The sequence below is a fragment of the Diadema antillarum genome, unplaced genomic scaffold (genome assembly GCF_040938485.1).
Source record: "Diadema antillarum isolate AM-2024a unplaced genomic scaffold, OU_Dant_1.0 scf00000035, whole genome shotgun sequence".
Taxonomy (NCBI): domain Eukaryota; kingdom Metazoa; phylum Echinodermata; class Echinoidea; order Diadematoida; family Diadematidae; genus Diadema; species Diadema antillarum.
Window position 1 is genome coordinate 535,253 of NW_027270924.1, and position 19,220 is coordinate 554,472.

The 19,220-nt window shown below is 37.8% G+C and overlaps 1 protein-coding gene across 1 annotated transcript in view; it reads right to left on the reverse strand.

The window, feature by feature from the left end:
• LOC139744425 (uncharacterized) overlaps window positions 1–17,899 on the reverse strand; it is a 38,591-nt gene extending 20,692 nt beyond the window's left edge. The window contains exons 1-2 of the mRNA XM_071654868.1: window positions 17,659–17,899; window positions 16,161–16,213 (exon numbers count right to left, since the gene is read on the reverse strand). Coding sequence (XP_071510969.1) covers window positions 16,161–16,213; window positions 17,659–17,899 — 294 coding nt within the window. The remainder of the gene's footprint in view (window positions 1–16,160; window positions 16,214–17,658) is intronic.
• Window positions 17,900–19,220: the final 1,321 nt, after the last annotated feature.

Consider the following 19,220-nt stretch of genomic DNA (forward strand, 5'->3'; position numbering starts at 1 on the left):
CTTCAGTGTCATAGGCATTTCAATGGACAAATATAATTCCTAAATCAGGGAAATTCTGATATTCTCTTAAATCCAGACATGAGTGACTTTTTCAGGGATACGTCCTGCAGAATGAGGGAGACTGAGCAGCTCTGTTCACCTTAACAAAGTTGCATTTTGAACTACAATAATATCATGTAATTCAAGTACAGTACATTTATATGTTTTATGTACAGGGCAATGTTCTCTATGATATCAACCAGTTATGCTGCTCAGATTGTACTGCCAAACTTTAATCTCAAAGGCACTGTTTACAAGCAATGTTTACAGTTCGAAATATCTGAGCTGTGTGGTCGTACAGTACATGCTTCTAGAGTCTCTGACATGCATTGTAGGGTTGGATAAACTCAGTTTATCAATATATTCAACATTTTCCTTAGACACTGTTCCTAGAATAAACAATTTTGTTGATGATCTACAGGCTTGATATTTGTCCATGGTTCTTTGATAGTGACAGCATAATTGCAAAAACTTTTCCTTGTACTTTTATAATACCTGCCTATGGGCAGATACATACAATGTACTGTAACTACATGTATCAAAACGTGTTTTTATCATGCACTGTAACATTCAAAGCATAGCCCGGATACATACATGTAGATCCAAAGTGAATGGCATATGCTATTAAAAACAGTTAAGTAACCCTGTAAAACCATGAAGTTTTGTATGCATACATTAAACTTTCGCGAATTTCGCGAGCCAAGATTCACGAAAGTAAAAAGCAATTGAAAGGTTTTGTCTACACTTGTAATGAATTGAACGCCAGTGACAATTGAAATGAATTAAACTGAATGCAAGTGACAAGTTTCATGCCGAGAAAAAAGCTGTTAACACCAATGCGCAAATGTTTTATGCCGTAAATATTTCTGGTTTCACAGTACACAATGAAATTCAAGACATTATTATCAGGTAAGGAGGTTGACATTTGCAAAGCATGTTCCATGAATGTCTAATAATGGACTATCCACCTTCACTATTAAAAGATGTTCTTATCGTTTTTGTTTTTGTTTTTGTTTTTTGTTTTGTTTTGTTTTGTTTTGTTTTGTGTGGGGTTTTTTGTTTGTGTTTGTGTTTGTTTTTTTGTTTTTTGTTTTTTTTTTTGTTTTTTTTTTTTTTGGGGGGGGGGTTTCAGCTCTGTTATGTTTCTGTTCTCTCTCATTTCCTCACTTTCACCTCCAATCAGCTCCCCCGGTGGGAGAGATGGAAAGAGGGCTGGGAATGTCCAGGCATTAATGTCAAGGAGGTTCCACAGAGCTACAATTTGTGATCTCAGAGCTGATTGTGAGATCAATGCATCACAATAGGCAAGATAATTTCCTAAATCAGGGAGGCCTAGTATTTATTCTTTTGCCTGAACATGATAAAATATTTCTATTTCTTTTACTTTTAGGAGTTTAATGCAAAATCAGAGAATCTTGACAGTTCTTGTGGATAGCATTTACTCAACAAAAAAGGAAAACAAGAATATGATGCTTGGCAAGTGCAAAGATGGAAACAGAACTACTTCAAATATTCAAAACAACCACTCAATAGGACAAATGGACAGATAAGAGGTAGTCAAAGGAAAAAGCAGATCTCAGTGAGACATGTATCCTCAAATTACGTAATGTACATGTATGTATGTCATCAGTCCCCTTTGCTCAAAGAAACACATAAGGGCAATTCCGCGGTTAGTAACGTTACATTTTAGGGACATTCTCATGATTTAGATTAGACTCATTTCTCTATCTGTGGATGTGAAGTCTCATTAATGTCACCAGGGATCATTCTAGTGTAGACCTAGAACAGAGCAAAGAATGAAATCATTTCATGAATTATTTTAGATGAAAGGTCTGCTTTTAATGCTGGTTAGTAACGTTACAAAAAAAGGACATGAAAAATTGATGAGCATCTTTGAACAAAAAGTTTGCTAAAACTGGTATAGCTTGAGATATATCACCACTTATTTTTCATTTCTAGCTTTAAGGCCAATGTCTACCCCAAATATCAACTTTGTTTGAAAATGAAGTACAAAAATCATGGTTAGTAACATTACGTTACGGTTAGTAATGTTACGGTTAGTAATGTTACGGTTTGTCCAGTGATTACAGAATTGTGTGTTAACTCAAATCATTACATGTTTCCCCATGAAAATGCAAAGTTAAAGCTAAGAAACATCAAATAAGACATGAAACTCTTATTTCAATCATCAAACTCATGCAGTATAGTACCATTGTACTTGTACATATGTTAAAAAAGACTAGAAAAAAAGTTTGCATAAATTACAAACTTAAAAAAAGTACCACTTTTAAAGGCTACAATTATCATAGTAGGTCAAGTGATATCCACAGTTTCATAACTTTGCCAATCACTGTTTATCATGACTCACAGTAATTCACAAAAGCAGCCTGTTTTATTGAGCAAAACAGTTAATGTGTTCCTTATCAAGAGTACCTTTAATAAAGGGGAAAGAAATCAAAGAGCAAAAACTAATGTACCGGTATGTAGTACATGTATGTACACCTGTACAGTGTATGGCCAATTGTGGTGTGCGTAGTCATTGCACAACAGGAATCCAGCATAATGCAATGTTTTATATTATCGTGAAAGTAGTTTAAAGGACAAGTTCACCTTCATAAACATAAGGATTGAGAAAATGCAACAATATTAGTAGAACACATCAGTGAAAGTCTGAGGAAAATTGGACAATCGATGCAAAAGTTATGAATTTTTTAAATTTTTGTGTTGGAACCGCTGGATGAGGAGACTACTACAGCTTGTGAGTCATATGCGTACAACAGTAAAAAGAAAATATAAAAGAAAATTCAACATATTTTCACTTTTTTCGCATAATAAAAGAGCAATTGACTTGCCTCTTTCTGAAGGCAGGGGGAATAATATTACCCATAACATTTATCGGTTACGAGTCAGGGGAATGTGTACTTTTTTCAAAAGATGGAACTTTGTGAAATTCTCTTTATATTTTCCTTATATTGTTGTACGCATGTGACATCTAAGTTATTCATACACTGCAGTAGTCTTCTCATCCAGCGGGTACTGCACAAAAACTTCAAAAATTCATGACTTTTGAATGGATTGTCTGATTTTCCTCAAACTTTCAATGATGTGTTCTACTAATATTGCTACATTCTCTCAATCCTTATGTTTATGAAGGTGAACTTGTCCTTTAAGTCATATGACATTAACTCAAATAATACAGTGTATTACAGTCAAACTCGGATACCTCGAATTCGTCGGGACTGAAGAAAATGGTTCGACGTACGCGAATTTCGAGGTATGCATACGTCGAATTTTCTTCGACTTATCCGATGTTTATCGATGTTCAACGTTTATCGATGTTCAACATGGTGTCTGTTATAGTGCCTATACTGATTGTTTGCATGCTTGTCAATTTGAATTGAATTAACTTTTATATGAATGAATTGAGTGAAAATCGGAAATGAAATCAAAATTTCAGAAATAAAGATTTTGGTGGCCCGATCGCGCCACCAAAAAAAAAAAAAAAAAAAGTCGGATGTTTGCCTTTACTTTTCAAAATGAACAGCGGTAACAATCGGCTAAGTAAGATGCTAAAATAAATGTCAGAGTTTTGCGTTTAATTGTGGAAATGAATGACGGTAATATTCGACTCGGTATGATACTAAAATAAATGTCGGATGTTTGCTCATACTTTTGGAAATGAATAACGATAAGACTCAGCTCCGTATGGTGCTAAAACTAATGTTACATATTTGATTTTGCGTTCGGAAATGAATTAGGATAACATTCGGCTCCGGAAGACGCTGAAATAAATGTCGAATTTTTGCTATGACGTTCGGAAATGAAAAACAAGAACATTCAACTCCGTACGATGGTTAAATAAATGTCGGATGTTTCCTTATACTTTTGAAAGTAAATAGCAATATCATTCGGCTCCGGAAGATGCTAAAATAGATGTCAGATGATCGTTTTTATGTTCGGAAGAAAATAGCAGTAATATTCTGCTCCATCATGTCCATATGATGCTAAAATAACTGTCTGATGTTTGCTTTTAAATTTCGAAATGAATAACAGTAACATTCAGCTGCGTTTAATGGTAAAATCAATGTTTGATGTTTGCTTTGACGTTCGGAAAAGAGTAACAATAATATTCAACTCCTGACAATGATGAAATAAATGTTGGATGTTTGCTTTTATGTTCGAAAGCAAATTGCAATAACATTAAGCTCCGGAAGATGCTAAAATAAATGTCGAATGTTTGCTTTGATGTTCTGAAGTGAATAACAATAATATTCAACTCCGTACGCTGATAAAATAAATGCCGGATGTGTGCTTTTACGTTCGAAAGTAAATGTCAATAGCATTCAGCTCCGGAAGATGCTAAAATACATGTCGAATGATTGCTTTTACGTTTGTGATGTTTGGAAGTGAACAGCAGTAACATTCTGCCCCATACGATGATCAAAAAAAAGTATTGGATATTTGCTACGGTACATTTCAAAATAAATATCAGTAACATTCAGCTATACGTTTCATAGTCCAAAATGTCTGATGTCTGCCTTGACGTTCAAAAATGAAAAACAGTAACATTCGGCTCCGTGCGATGATAAAATAATTGTCAGATGATTCATTTCACTTTCGGAAGTGGACAGCAGTAACATTCGGCTCCGTTCGATAATGAAATAAATGTCGGATGTTTGAAATTAATAACGGTAATATTCTGCTCCGTACGATGCAAAAATAAATAACAGATTGTTGCTTTAACATTTGGAAATGATATTAATCCGCTCAGTTAGATGCTAAAACAAATAGCGGATGTTTGCTTTCACGTTTGGAAATGGATTAGGATAGTATTCAGCTCCGTAAGATTCTAAAATGAATGTCGGTTGTTTGCTTTTACATTTAAAAATGAATAACGGTAACTTTCGGCTTTTTACAGTGCTAAAACAAATGTCGGATGCTAACAAATGTCAGCAAATGCTCCCATTTTCTCATTTCAAACGTAAGTTTTGACCTCCTCAATATATGGGCATCAACTTTTATAATAATATCTACGCCTATTTGTCAAATCTTTAAACACAGAGTAAGATGATTGAATTTTCTGTTCATTTGTTTTAGACATGGACATCTGTATCACTTCAATAATGCTTAATATTAATTTGTCTATGTTTAGTAGGACCGATTTAGTTTTTCTAATGTTTTTCCTGATTTTTTTTTTGTCACCAGATCTTAGTTTCGACCACCAGAAAATAAAAATCAATGATATTGGTGGCCCGATAAAACTTAGTGCGGAGCCCTGTGTATTCTATTCTTCATTGTGATCGGCCTATACTTCCAGATTTTCATAATCGCATTGCTGGAAAAAAAAAAGTTTCAGTGCTTGCGTTCTCGGGGAAGTAAACTTCGTGAAAGGCAAAAAAAAAAATAGTTTAAAAAAAGGCACTACGGGGTAGATTGATGTTTTGACAGTGGAGCGTGATTAATTGCAAAGATATAACTGTCAACGTAAGCAGGTGCGCCCCGACGGTTGAGAAATCTACGCGCACGGTATGACTGTCTCGATCAAAAATCAAAACACAGTGGTTAAAGAAAAGCAAATGATGGGGCAGCGCGTAGTGCTATATCGTAAAGCACTCCATTGGCACGGGTGCTATGTGCTGTGTTGGTAGGTGTTGGGGATTTTTCTTGTCAGCTGTGTATCGGGTATTTCTTCTTGGGCGCGCGATTGTTCTGAGTGTGAAAACATGTGACATATCTTCGCTGTCCACGCGCGCTTAATCGGAGATGCTGAGTGATGTTTACAATTTCGATTCGAGCAACAGGCTGGGAAAAACAATAAGTTAATTAAGATCGGGATATTAGATTTCCCTTCGAGGTAACCAAACTTCGAGTTATCTTTTTAGAGCTACGCGAATTTTAATACATGGAAACTCCATAGGAACAATCGGGACTTTCATTTTGCCCCCGAGGTAAGTGATATTCGGCTTATCCGACGTCGAGGTATCCGAGTTTGACTGTAGTTGAATTCATGTTAATTCAAGTCTAGAGACATGGATTTTTTTTCTTTTAGACCAGTTGAATGTCTAATCTCTGCATTGTTCTGAAAACAAAAGTCTGTTCGCTGTACCTGAAGCGTAATTAACCCCGACAAACCATTGTATGATAATTTCAAATTGGGACAGGAAATTTGAAGCGATGGCCTCAATTGTTTTTAACACTACTTTCCACACAAAATGCTGTGCTGGCTCACAGATTCCATCAATTGCCCCTTCCCATGGGAAGTGGTTAAAAAACAAAAAAATCGCTCAATGTGCACCTTGTGAGCCTTCTGTAGTGATGCGAATGCTGTAGACCCCCCCCCCCCAACATTTCCCGCCACGATTCTGCAACGCGCAAAGATTTTGCCGCATCGTCTCATGACTTTTTTCATTGAAGTCTCCCGCATATTTTGAGACCAAATTTGCAACGTCCGGGTACACCATTCTGCAGTTATGTAATGTTTTGCATAAATGCATGTCGACTTGAAAACAGCTCAAATTCATGATATCGTGTGCAAATCCAATGCAAATTAAGTTTTTTCGTTAATTTGATATTAATTACATTGTTTCAACCTTTGACCAGTGAAATTAATCAATTGTAATGTAGATAAGCTTGAAAAAGTGCCTGCAACAAATTTTAGCAAAAAAACCAATAGAAAACAAAAGGTAAAAAACATTAAAATACATAAGAAATTAACAAAACAATAAAAAACAAAAGAAACTGATTTTGATTTTGCTATTTTTTTTGCAAGAAAATTGTTTGATGTGTCTTGAGGAACTCTTACACAAAATTTTAGCAATCCTTCAGTCTTTTTTATCGAGCTATCTAGGTGAAAATATGATTTCATGCGCAAATTTGCATAATTAATTTACTAAAAAAAGAAGCCAATATCTTTTTACTGTATGACCACGTAATCTTGTAATTGACATCTGGCTCTATCATCAGGCAAAATTTTGCCAGACCAGGACCTGTCCATTGGAGTCTTATTCACTTATTTCATGGTTAGTAACGTTACAATACACACAGGCTGTGGTTAGTAACGTTACGTGGTTAGTAACGTTACACATTTTGACTGCTGTTATTTCTAACTTCTATAATGATTAGTAATACTTATTTCTATATTTCAGTTAGTCATTGGACACAGCAGGAAAAATTGAAATATTATCATTCATAGACACTTTATACTCTCTGGAGGTAAATAATTTCACTTTTTGGTTAGTAACGTTACATGACTGTCCAATGGTTGGGGAAATGCACACGTTTGCATTTCCAAGACATGTAAGTTGATTTTACTTAATCTATCCATGAAAGCACTGCATTGCCTCTATGAATTCAATATTTGTGGCTAGAAAATGGCATTTAACTTGACAAGCTATCTTCTTTGCCATTATGGAGATTTTGCTGATGAAATTCAATCTGAAAGATTACTTGTTCAAAATTGGTGAATTCAATACCTAAAACTATCAAGATACCCTGAAAAATAGTTTTTCCTGAATTATCAATGTGTTCTTTCTGAAGTCAAACACAAAAATCCAAGGAAAAAACCAAATTGAAATTTTATGGTCATGTCCCTCTAACTGCGGAATTGCCCATAAGGACAGGGACAGTCCCCTATCACTACAGTATATCAAAAAAAAAAAAACCAAAAAAACAATTTTTCTGGAGAGAATTATGAATTTGCTCATTCATAATACCATTCAATGTCATATCATTACAATCTTAACATCACAATACACAATTTCTTGCCACTGGAAAATCAGAAAAGTCTTTCCCTGTAGACCAAAGTTTGTATTATATGCATACATAGAATACTTTCACAATATAAAAGTACTGAAAACTCACATTCTATTCCATCTTGTACTCACATTGAAACTTGTCCTCGCAGCCAGAAAGAAATATTCCAGCCACATCCTAGCTCCATGTGGCACTTTCAAAACTTCCAGGGGAGTTGCCCGACATTACGCAGTTCCAAAGAGTTTTCACTGTCACCATTGTATGCGATTGTGTAAAAAGGTGTGTGTGTGTGTGTGTGTGTATGTGTGCGCGTTGGAGTTGGTTGTGTATATCATGTGAATAAGATAGAAAGAGACGGAGATGATAACAAAAAGAAAAGAGAGTGACAGAGAGAGAGATGGAGAAGGAAGAGAGAGAGAAGATGAATAAAAGAAGGAGAGGGAGAGAAGGCAGATGGTGAGCGTGCTACTGAGAGTGCAACTCCATGCGTACTGGAGGAGTATAAAGTGTGATGCAGAAGGTGTACGTCTTATTTGCCCAATGGGAATAGGATGGATGGTGCTTGGGGTGGGGTGACAGTCAACGGACATGGGAGGGGCAGAGATCGGCTGTGGTAAGGGTATCTGTGTTCATGTACGTGTTTCATTAGACCAACTCTCAAAACAATGAGAGGAATGCAGGACCAGTCGCAGTAGATGGGCTGATGTTTGTCGGTACAGTAATTACTAGCCCCCGAACCTTGCGTTTCCATCTGTTTGGACAAGAGCCATATTACACTCCAACGAAATGATATTACGTGAGGTTCAGTACATCTGTGGTGCTACACCTATGACAGATATGAAGTTTGTCTCACTGCATGAGAATGTAGACCGGTTAACTAATATTTTCAAAATGTATGTGTACCTATACTCTGTCAAACCATGGAGGTTGCACCTGACAGCGAAAACATTTGCCTTTAGGAAGGCTGTTCACACATATCTTAAACAAAACTCGCCCATTTAGGTACACTATGCAAAACTGATTCCAAGCAGTAAACTGTACACAAGTTAAGTGAATAGCTTGTTACTACACAGTAGATATTCACAGGGAAAAGGAGAAAAAAAAAGAGAATTTCAACAATTAAACTAGCTGATATTAATATAGTGCCTTTTCTACTGGATACACTTCTTAACTGACCATCTGCATACAGTAGTAAGAGCACTGTGGTAACAGCGAAGCATACCATTATCTTTAGCATACTTTATGACCTAATCCAACTTGTTCGTGCTATCCCATCGTAGTGTGACCTACACTACACATACACATCCTGACCCCCACATCCTATCTTGAACTGTCATATTTTACCCTTGGAATGATTCTGATGTATGGAATGATCATTCTCATGGGCACACATCTAACGTTATCGAAATGCATTCACACATGCAGACTGACTGACAGCCTTATTGATACAGAAAAGCAACTTTAATAAGCTACGATACCTCCAAGTATGGATCCTACATGTTGAAGACTATTAAAGGGATCGTATAGTTTTGGTTGAGACCTAATTTCAGGTTTCTGACATTATCTGGTGAGATAATGAGAAACCTCGCATGAAATATGAAAGAGCAAGTGATTCCATGAGGAATTCAACATTTATTTGATGAAAATTAGTTTTGAAATGGCTGAGATATCCAAAACAGAGCGATTCTAATAAAGTGTGGGACCCACACTTTAGTACGATCGCTTTGTTTTACTTTGGTTTTGGATGTTTCAGTCATTCCAAACCCGATTTTCATCAAATAAACTTTGAATTCCTCTTAAAATGGTATGCTCTGCACTATTTCATAAGTGTTTTCTTGGTATCTTGCAAAAACTTAAAAGCCAAATTCTCATCTCCACCAGTACTGTACTATCCCTTTGATACAATTATACTGGAGGAAGTTGGAGCATGGAGGAGAGGCAGAGATGTGATCCCTGTCCACTCGAACTAGTATCCTCCTCCTATTATTATACATTCTAGACAAACGGTGAGCGAGTGCTTTTCAAGAGAAGACGCCCTGCTGCGCACTGCTGATGAGACTAATGATCGACTGGGAATCCACTATTCGTGTCGTCATTATTCATCTTTCGACAGCCATCAGGCAAGATATTTCTAGTGCCAAAATGCACCCCACCTATTCAAAGGGGATCCAGTTGCCATGAGGGGGCGGCAATACGCAATGAAGATGTTTGGATGTGGAACACATCTGAAACTAATTTGGCATCACGCAATATCAAATCTTCCTTTACAAATCAAGAATGACTAGTATAATATCCATCGATAGCTGGCTGGAGAATAATCCTTTTTGTACTACTGGTCCTAATTATGTCTTCAAATTGATACACTACATCTCTATAAAGACTGCCATCTTGGACTAGTGTAATATCAATCGATAGCTCGTGGGAGAATAATCCTTTTGTACTACTGGTCCTAATTATGTCATCAAATATACACTATATCTTTATAAAGACTGCCATCTTGGGCAGTTTGAGGAACATTCTAACAAATCAATGATGCACAAGAAAATGTGACAATCGGGTCATTGGATACACCATTCTCCCCCCCCCCCTTTTTTCTCTCGCTCTCCCTCTCCATATCTTCCTCTCCACTCCTCTCTTTCTCTCCCCCTCGTTCACTCTATCCGAGTATCCCCAAGTCTGTCTGTCCACATGTCTTTCCTAATCCCTCCATATCCTATCTCTATTCCTCCCTTTTCTCCCTCTTCTCACTTTCCACTCTTCGTTGGCTAGTATAATCCCTATGATACAAACAGTGCGGAGGTTGTCCGTGCAGAATGATCACATGGCTAGATAGATGACAGACAGTTCATGAACCATCTACCAATCCATATTAGGCTGTCTTACATGTCAACTTCAAGTAGGCCTATACTCTTGATGCTCTACCCTTCAACCCTCTCTGTGCCATGAATTTGGACAGTGTGTAATTTATGAAATGCTTTGGGATTTTCTGAGCCAGTTTGCACTCAAAGCACACACAGGGTTAAGCACTTTCCATGCATTAACCCATCACACAAAGCAACTGCATATGCATTTTTGTGGTCTTGGTGCAGTTACTGGTTATAACAATTCTTTTAATTTAGTGTTATTGTTTCACAAGGCAAAGTTCATACCTCCCTTTTATTTGAGCTCCTTTGTTCATAGATGATTGCTTGTTTTAGTCACAGAATTGTCAAAAGTCACTTAACGCATTCCATACTGTATTCTGAAACCCCCATAGGCGTAATACACAGGTCACCAGGTTCCTGTATGAACGGGTTGATTGCTAAATATTCTCAAATTGGCAAGACATTCTACAAGACATTTGATGTAAGACTAACATATTCCCATTTCTCTCTCAGAGTAATTCAGAGCGGCTGATTGAAACATGACAAAATGGTTATTTCTGCAGCATCCCCCGCCCCTAGGGACTTGATAAGGTAAAGTATATATTGCAGGACACTGTGAAGCTCATTTACCAGGTTGCCCATGGTCAAAGCCCACAGTTGGACAAGTAAAACAGGGATGGTCACTTGCCCTACTAAAAGTAGCGACCCTTGCCTGAATGCCCACAAGGGCAAGGGGGGGGGGGGGGGATTATCTTTGTAGTGCTCAGGAGAAAACAAGCTACATCTCTTTACATTTACTGTCAAATCAATGGCAAGAAATAATGCGAATGGCCAGCTCTGGTCCTTGTCCATGATTATCTTAAAAACCATAATGGGCAACACATACACAACAGCTGATAACCACTACAGCTCCTGTTTATTTATCAGCGTTCAGACCTATTTTGGGGTAGCCTCTCATCATGTAGCAATGGATTAGTTAGAATCTGGCTGTAATCTTTCACCTTCCCCAGGACATCAGCAGGGTGCTGGGTCTTGAAATTCTTCACACTTTGCAGCGGCGCAATTACAAACACACTGAATAAACTGGACTACGTGGTGTTTGACCTATTTACACTGTGTGAGGCTAATATGCTAAGGAGAATCTCTACATGCCCATGAAGAAACTATTCAAAAATTTCCCAACATCCGTCATTACCAGCATGTATACAGTCTGACCACTTTACCAGGAGGAGGATTCTAATCCTAACTGCTCATTGTGCATTTATAAGCAACTGCCGTGTATTCTATTTCTTTTTAAAGATATTGTGGTTCATAACATTTAATACATTGTATATAAAGATACATGCACATATAATCCAGATATTCATTTTGTTTATGCCCCCTCAGTTCACTTCATATCCAAATTTGCAAAAAGAATTCTATGAATGGCTCTTTTGCCACAGGCAGATGTCACACAGTTGACCACTGGATAGCCTTGTTTCCAGACATCAATCCTCATTCATCAAAACTGACCATTTATCACACCAATAGCATACACACTCCAATGCACAAAGATGAACTTCGGCTAGATGAAAGGGAAGAAAAAAAATGACCTTGGAGAAATTGCACAAACTGCAGATAATATGAATGCATTATACTCTAATATCATTGTTAATTGTCAAATGCAGGATGTGATGTGATGTTCACAGGAATAACAGGTCTTGCTGCAGTGTTCATATTTAAATGCAGACATCTTGAGGAAAATAAATCAACAAGTCTGAATGCAGACTATCCAGTAAAGCCGGGCTGTCCAGTTCAAGCTAGGGCTTTTTCAAGTATTCTCAATAGGAAGGAAAGAGATACGTGGCCATACTGTATCTACCATGTCATTAGAGAAGTATCACTTCTATCTACATGTAATCAACAATTTTGCAGTCATTTTTGTGCCATGAAGGGGGGGGGGGGATGCCCCAATTTTAACTCAAAGACAAAACATTTGTATTCATGGTCCATTGAAAATATCAGATGACAACCTTCCCTGGAACAACAAGGCTCAAAACTAACTTTTTCTTATGGTGGCTCGACAACGGGATTTGGGGGTCCATTTGGACCATCAAAACATATCTTTTCTTAAAAAGTGGTGGCCCGACATCTAATTCTGGTGGTCCTGGGCCACCGATAATGCCGAGTACTGAACAAGCAACCAAAGTTGTGAAGGCAAAGTTGGGCAGTGAGAGATTAAAACAAGACAGGAGCAGACAGGCAGACTGCCCCCAGCTTGACTGATGAACAACTGGTCAGGGCCAGAGAATGGCATGCCTTTAAATGTCATGCCAACAAACTCTGCTTTCTGCTGCCTCGGGAGGGGAGCGAGAGAGAGAGGAAAATGGATGGGTTGATGGTGGAACCTTGTCTATCTAGGAATGATTTATCTCTTGTTTGTAGCACTACTCTGTAATAAACTGTGCAAGTTTGTAAGCGTTATCAGCATCAAAGCAGGGGGGATTACATTATATCATGGGGGAAATTAGTAGACGGTCGAGTTGTAGTGTGTGCAGTAAATCACTCTAGTACAGCCAAACAACCATTATCCAGAGAAAAAAAAAATAAAAAAGGTCATATCTTCCAGCAGGAGATTAATGGTGTTCCAATTAGCTGACCCTGGGGTAGGTCAGTACAAATTTTCAATGTGACAAAGTTGACAGCTAATAATACCCAAATTATCATACTATACGTAGTCATGTATGTATGAATGTGTGGGCCTGTGCATTCTATGTGTACACGGCAATAGAAAGACGTGCAGATGTATACTTCTTCTTTTCTGTAATGTGTTAATTTAATGAGAAGGACCAACAAGGCTTTTCTGTTTTTACTTTGTCAGAGTGGTCCACGAGGGGTTTTAGCATGTCGCTGCAACATGCTAAAATTCTTGTGCAACATCCTAAAAAGCCAGCAACATGCTATGCAACATCCTCAAGAATTTGCAACAAGCTCAAAGTAAAAGTATTCAAAAATGTGCAAAACATGTGCATAACATAAGAAACATCAAACTACCAGGTACTTTAGATACTAATGTGCAAAACATGAGAGAGAACATTGAATGGAAGCAGCACAAAGAGAGATAAGCAGCAAAATATTGCGTACTACGTACTCATCCTGTGCGCTCTGCGCATATTCAATTTCTGCAATATTCTCAGATTCTGAGCTTGCAACATGCTAAAATTTCAAGTTGTGGACCACCCTGCTTTGTAATTTTTGCATTGTCTCAAATGCACATGGAAGGTGCTGGTCATGCTCAGTATCCCTTGACTGAGACAAAGTCACAGGAGACATTTATAATTGCAGCAAGAGATACATGTAGCATTTGAGTAGCCACACACAACAGGGGGCATTTCTACCTCACAACGTGCACATTCCCTGTGCTATCGTAATGAGCGCCTGATTGACATCTAATGAAGATGAAGCACGCATTTATTACAGATGCAAAAGTCAATGCACAGTACCAAATACTATTTTATGAACCATACACTCAAAAACTACAAGTACAGTTTTTCCTACATTCTCTTTCTCTCTCTCAGGTCAACGCAATCTCCTGGCTCACTCGCTCAAGAGAGACTTGAGACACTATGGTAATGAAGGACTGCCCATGCCACTGTGTAGTAAGCCATAGAGATCAAAGAGTGTTAATATCAATTGATTTGAAAAAAAAAAATGATACACAGATTTATTATATTTGTTGTCATTTTCTAATTTTTGCATTGATTCTTGTGAGAAGATTATGATGGCTATTAATGTTTATTCAACTAAGAAAATTCATGAGGTAGCTTATGTGGTGTTCAAATGTTTTAAAGCTACCACTGCATCTAAGGTTAGGAAAAGAAATTATCAAAGATACTGTAAAACCTGTAAATTTCACAAGGGTGTGATTTTTGTGAATACCTTGAATCAATGTTGGGCCACGAATTTAACAACACACAAAAATACTGCCACATGCATGCTAGGGCATGTATGAGTATCTTGTGCACTTATGATTGTCTTGGTGTCAAATCGTGAAAGGACATGTCACAAAAATGTCTATGACCTCCTCATTCACAAAAATATCTGCACACGAAAATAATGTCCTCTGCTTTTACAGTATACAGTAACATACAGACAGAATTTCATATGTCACAAATTCATTTTTCTTGGATAGGGACATCACTTGATCAAACTCTACTGGAAGACATGAAAGAAAATATTTGCATCAACACATCTCTACAAAGAGTTGAGGGAATGCATGACAGTTTAAAACCCCTTTACCCCCTTTAAATGTTTTATGATTGGATAATGATCCAGCGCCATGCCGACACATGCCGCCATGGTCAATGAACTTGCTTGGGTGAGCCAAACTTTGTACTATTACTAGGAGCAGGGGCACTGCCCTTATGCAAGGCAAGATAGTCTCAAACATCTGATAATGATTTCAGCAGAGTGTTTTTGACATTAGATCCAGAATAACCTAGTTAACCTACTGCTGATGGGAACCCGGTTAGCTGGGACTTCGGAATCCTGCATGTTATGGGTTCATACAGCACATACAAAGATGGATGTCAGAAATATTATACGATATCATGTCTTTCCGTACCAAAACATAATTTCTAAAAAAAAAAAAAAAAATGAGTGCAATTCTTCGGCTGCATCTAATTTATAATCTTCCCTCCTGGAACACATGCACCTCAAATCCTACACAAAAAAAAGAAAAAAAAAAAAGAAGAGTAACTGCATCCTGGAGTCTGTCTTATCCAGCTGCTTAGAATATTTACCAGAATGAAAACACACTGGAAGGCTCCACTGAGATAATCTTGACTGTAAGCATACATGCATCTATATCTAATGGGAAGAGGAAGGGTTGGAGCTTAAAGCATTATTAAAAACAGAATTATAAGGTAGGAAGGTACACTGTAGGTAGGTAAGTGGGAATACCCACTGTAAATTTCAAACAGGTTTCCCTGCATTCATGGTACTGGCTCTCCCTTACAGCTGTTGGCTAGAAAATCTGTTCCATGGAAAAAAGAAAAAAGAAAAAAGGCCACAGAGGGAAAAAAAATGAATAAAAAATCTGTGGCTAAGAATGGGATGGTAAATTCATGTGACAAATGTTTCCATTCAATGTTGATATCTTCATTGTGTGCAATGAGAGCATCATGCAAAAGCCAATTACAACCTAAAAGCTAATCACAAAAAGGGATGAAGCACCAAGAAAAGGTTAGTACAAACCACAGAATGAAATATTTCATGACGAAGAAGACCCACGTATCATGGACAGGACCAGGACGGGAACAAACACACACACAAGTACATTTACAAACAACAGGTTCTTCTCTGCTGTCAACGGCCTACAGACCACCATTTTAAAATGGTGTGCCAGATCAGGAACATGAGACGGTTATCACAAGAGCAAAAAAAAAACAACAACACAACAAACCAAACACATTAAGAACAGAACAATTCCAATGCAGAATGTGTGAAATGAAGGGGAAATCCTACCTTGTCATCTTCTTTGGAATAAAGGCCAATCTTCCATCCTGGTGTTGTATTCACTGTTGGTGACAAAGTGAAAGAAACAAAATAAACTTAAAACTGGAACAAGCACCCCCCCCCCCCCCAATAAAAAGGAAAAGAAAAAAAAGGATGCACAAAAACAAAAACAAAACAAAACAAAACAAAACAAAGAAAACTGTTGAGATTTTATTTTTGCTGTTTCTGATCTACTGTCTCCCCATGAACAGGTGACTCCTGTTTAAAAAAAGTCCTCAGGACCGGCAGTTTTCTTCTATAATATCAAACTTCTGTTATAATCAGAGGGGTGGAAGCATCAACCTCATTGTTTGCATTGCATGCATTAAAAGACTTTGTTTTCCTCTATACAAAGTTTTAATTTAATCTTTGTTGCTGCCAGGTGGATGTGCTTGTGCTAGCAAGCACCATTTGCAAGGTTGATATGAATAATGTTAATGATATTAATATCTGTATCGCAGGTATCAGCCTTCCAATAGTACATACAGTCAAAATTTTTAGGAGTTACGCTTGACGATCATCTGACATAGAAAAATCATGTTGAGGATGTATGTTTTAAAGTATCTAGGGCAATTGGAGCAATAAATAGAATATGTGCAATAGTTCCTTCTGACATACTCTTAAGTTTATATCATACCATGATCTTGCCTCATTTTATGTATTGCAATATCATCTGAGGGAACTGTGCTAGATCTCTTTTGAACTGTATTTATATTTTACAAAAACGTGCAATAAGAATTATTATCCATTCACAGCCCCAAACCCACACAGGGCCCTTGTTTAAAAAGCTAGAATTGTTATCTGTGTATGAAATTAATAAATTTGTTACCTGCACATTCGCATATTCCTATATCAACAATATCTTGCCAAAATTTTTAGACAACTGCTTCATTGAAAACAATACTCAAGTTGCATACAGTACTCGTCAAAGTAATAAGTTATATCCCATTTTATATACAATGCTTCTAGACGTACTATAGGGTATGCTGGCCCTCTTTTGTGGAATAACTTACCAGATAACATTGTCTTTCGTCCTTTAAAAGAAAGTATAAGTAATTTCTTTTGATTCAGTAATCTCATTTGACACATGCATGAATGAGTTAGATATATTTCTTGCCTAATCACTTGTTTATTGTAATGTTTTTGTCATCTGTATACTAACAGTCCAATGTATTCTGTAATGTTTTATTATGTGATAGTTATTAACAAATGTACCATTTTTAATTGTCAGGGATCAGCCTTTGAAAGGCTATTATGGCCTATTGTTGATTCCCCCAGTGTTATATATTTATTGCATCTTGCATGATGTAAGTTGCGCTCATTGTAATGTTTGTATGTCTTTGCATTTACCCTGTGGAAATAAATGAATGAATGAATGAATCATTGCATCACAGATGCTTAAACTCAGTGCATCTAATTATACCAAGGTGCCAAAACCAGAATGATATTTTTCTGCATGGTTATTTACCTTCTTGTCGGTTGGGTAACCGACGGGTTGCCTCAGCGGAAGGGAAGAGCTCATGGCCTGGTGGTGGCGGCTGGTTTCCCGGGAAGCGTTCAATGCCCAAAGCGCGGTCACCATCCCTGTCAGGTGGATGCCAGGAGGAGAAAGAGGATGCACCCATGCCTGCTGGCATGGTGTTGCTCATGCTCATCACCTGCATGGCGTACAACTGGCTCTCCAAGGGATCCATATGGGGGTCGTCCATGACTGCACATTCTAAAAGGTGGGTTGTGAGGGGGGGGGAGGGTGGGAGGTGGACAACAAAATGACAGAAGGTTGAAACAGGAGCGATACATAACGCTAAGTACTACACTTTGAAAGAGTTCACTTTGAACATTAAAATACTCTATGTCCATACTTATGCAGCATAAACCTGAACATTCATGTCAAAAGTTAGGCTGTTTTACAATAGTAACGAGTCCTATTGCTATCAATGGTGTAACAAATCCTACACAAAAATGCTTTTAATAGAACTTGTGAACTCAAACTAAATTCAAACTTTGCTATTTTGTATTGTCACTAATTTATGTTTGAAATTTGCATATCTATATGTTAAAATGGTGTCTGGAGCATTTTTGTAACTTTTTATTTCTCAGAATTTAAATGAATTGTGAACCATTTTATATGAAAGAGAATTACATCATTAAGACACATAATATTTCAAATTTCATGTCGAAATGATGTTTCAATCTCGAGAAAATTAACTTTAAAATCATAGCAATATTACCCCCTTTTTTGACGAGCAGACATGAAAATGTGTCCAAATCATTACGCCAATAAGTTGCATTCGCGTGTGGATTTCCAGCGATCGGATAATGAGCGCACAGCGGTTAGAAAATATGCGTAAGTGCAGAAGCCACTCCCCCACAATGTCGTCACACCGCATGTGCTGTATGTGTATGTGTGTGTGTGTGTGTGTGTGTGTGTGTGTGTGTGTGCAGGGATGCGTGTGTACCGTGCTCGCTACCCTTCACACACAGCGCAGTTGTTTACATTGCAGACCCACGCAACCCCATCATCGCGAGCTCGCTAGCACAAAAGCATGCGGATGCATGCTGAAACTTGTTGGCTAGCTCTGCCAGCATGCGAACGATGATGCCCAATGCGCCCATGATGCCTTTACCAATAACCATGCAATGGCATAAACCAGCACAGTGCAGCCTCGCCATCAGCGCCAGCAGTACATGCATCAGCTGCATGCAGTCTCTGCTGTATCTTGACAGCACAGGAAGCGTGTCATCCAGCATGCAGCAGCCACTTGCGTGAAAATGATGCTAAATTTAACCACCTTTCATACGACCATTTATTATACAAAAGAGCCTCTCTCAATCTTTTGAAAATAACCTCGATTTGAAGTTCAGTAACAAATATCGGTATTTGTATTAGCCTACTCGATCGTACTCACACTGTCACCATACTTGCCAACATTTTCATTCGAGAAAGCGGTAGAATCCAGGATGCCTATGCGAGCAGCGCTAGCTTGAATGCTAATGAAATCTTTTAAAAGCGGTAGTCTACCGCCAAAT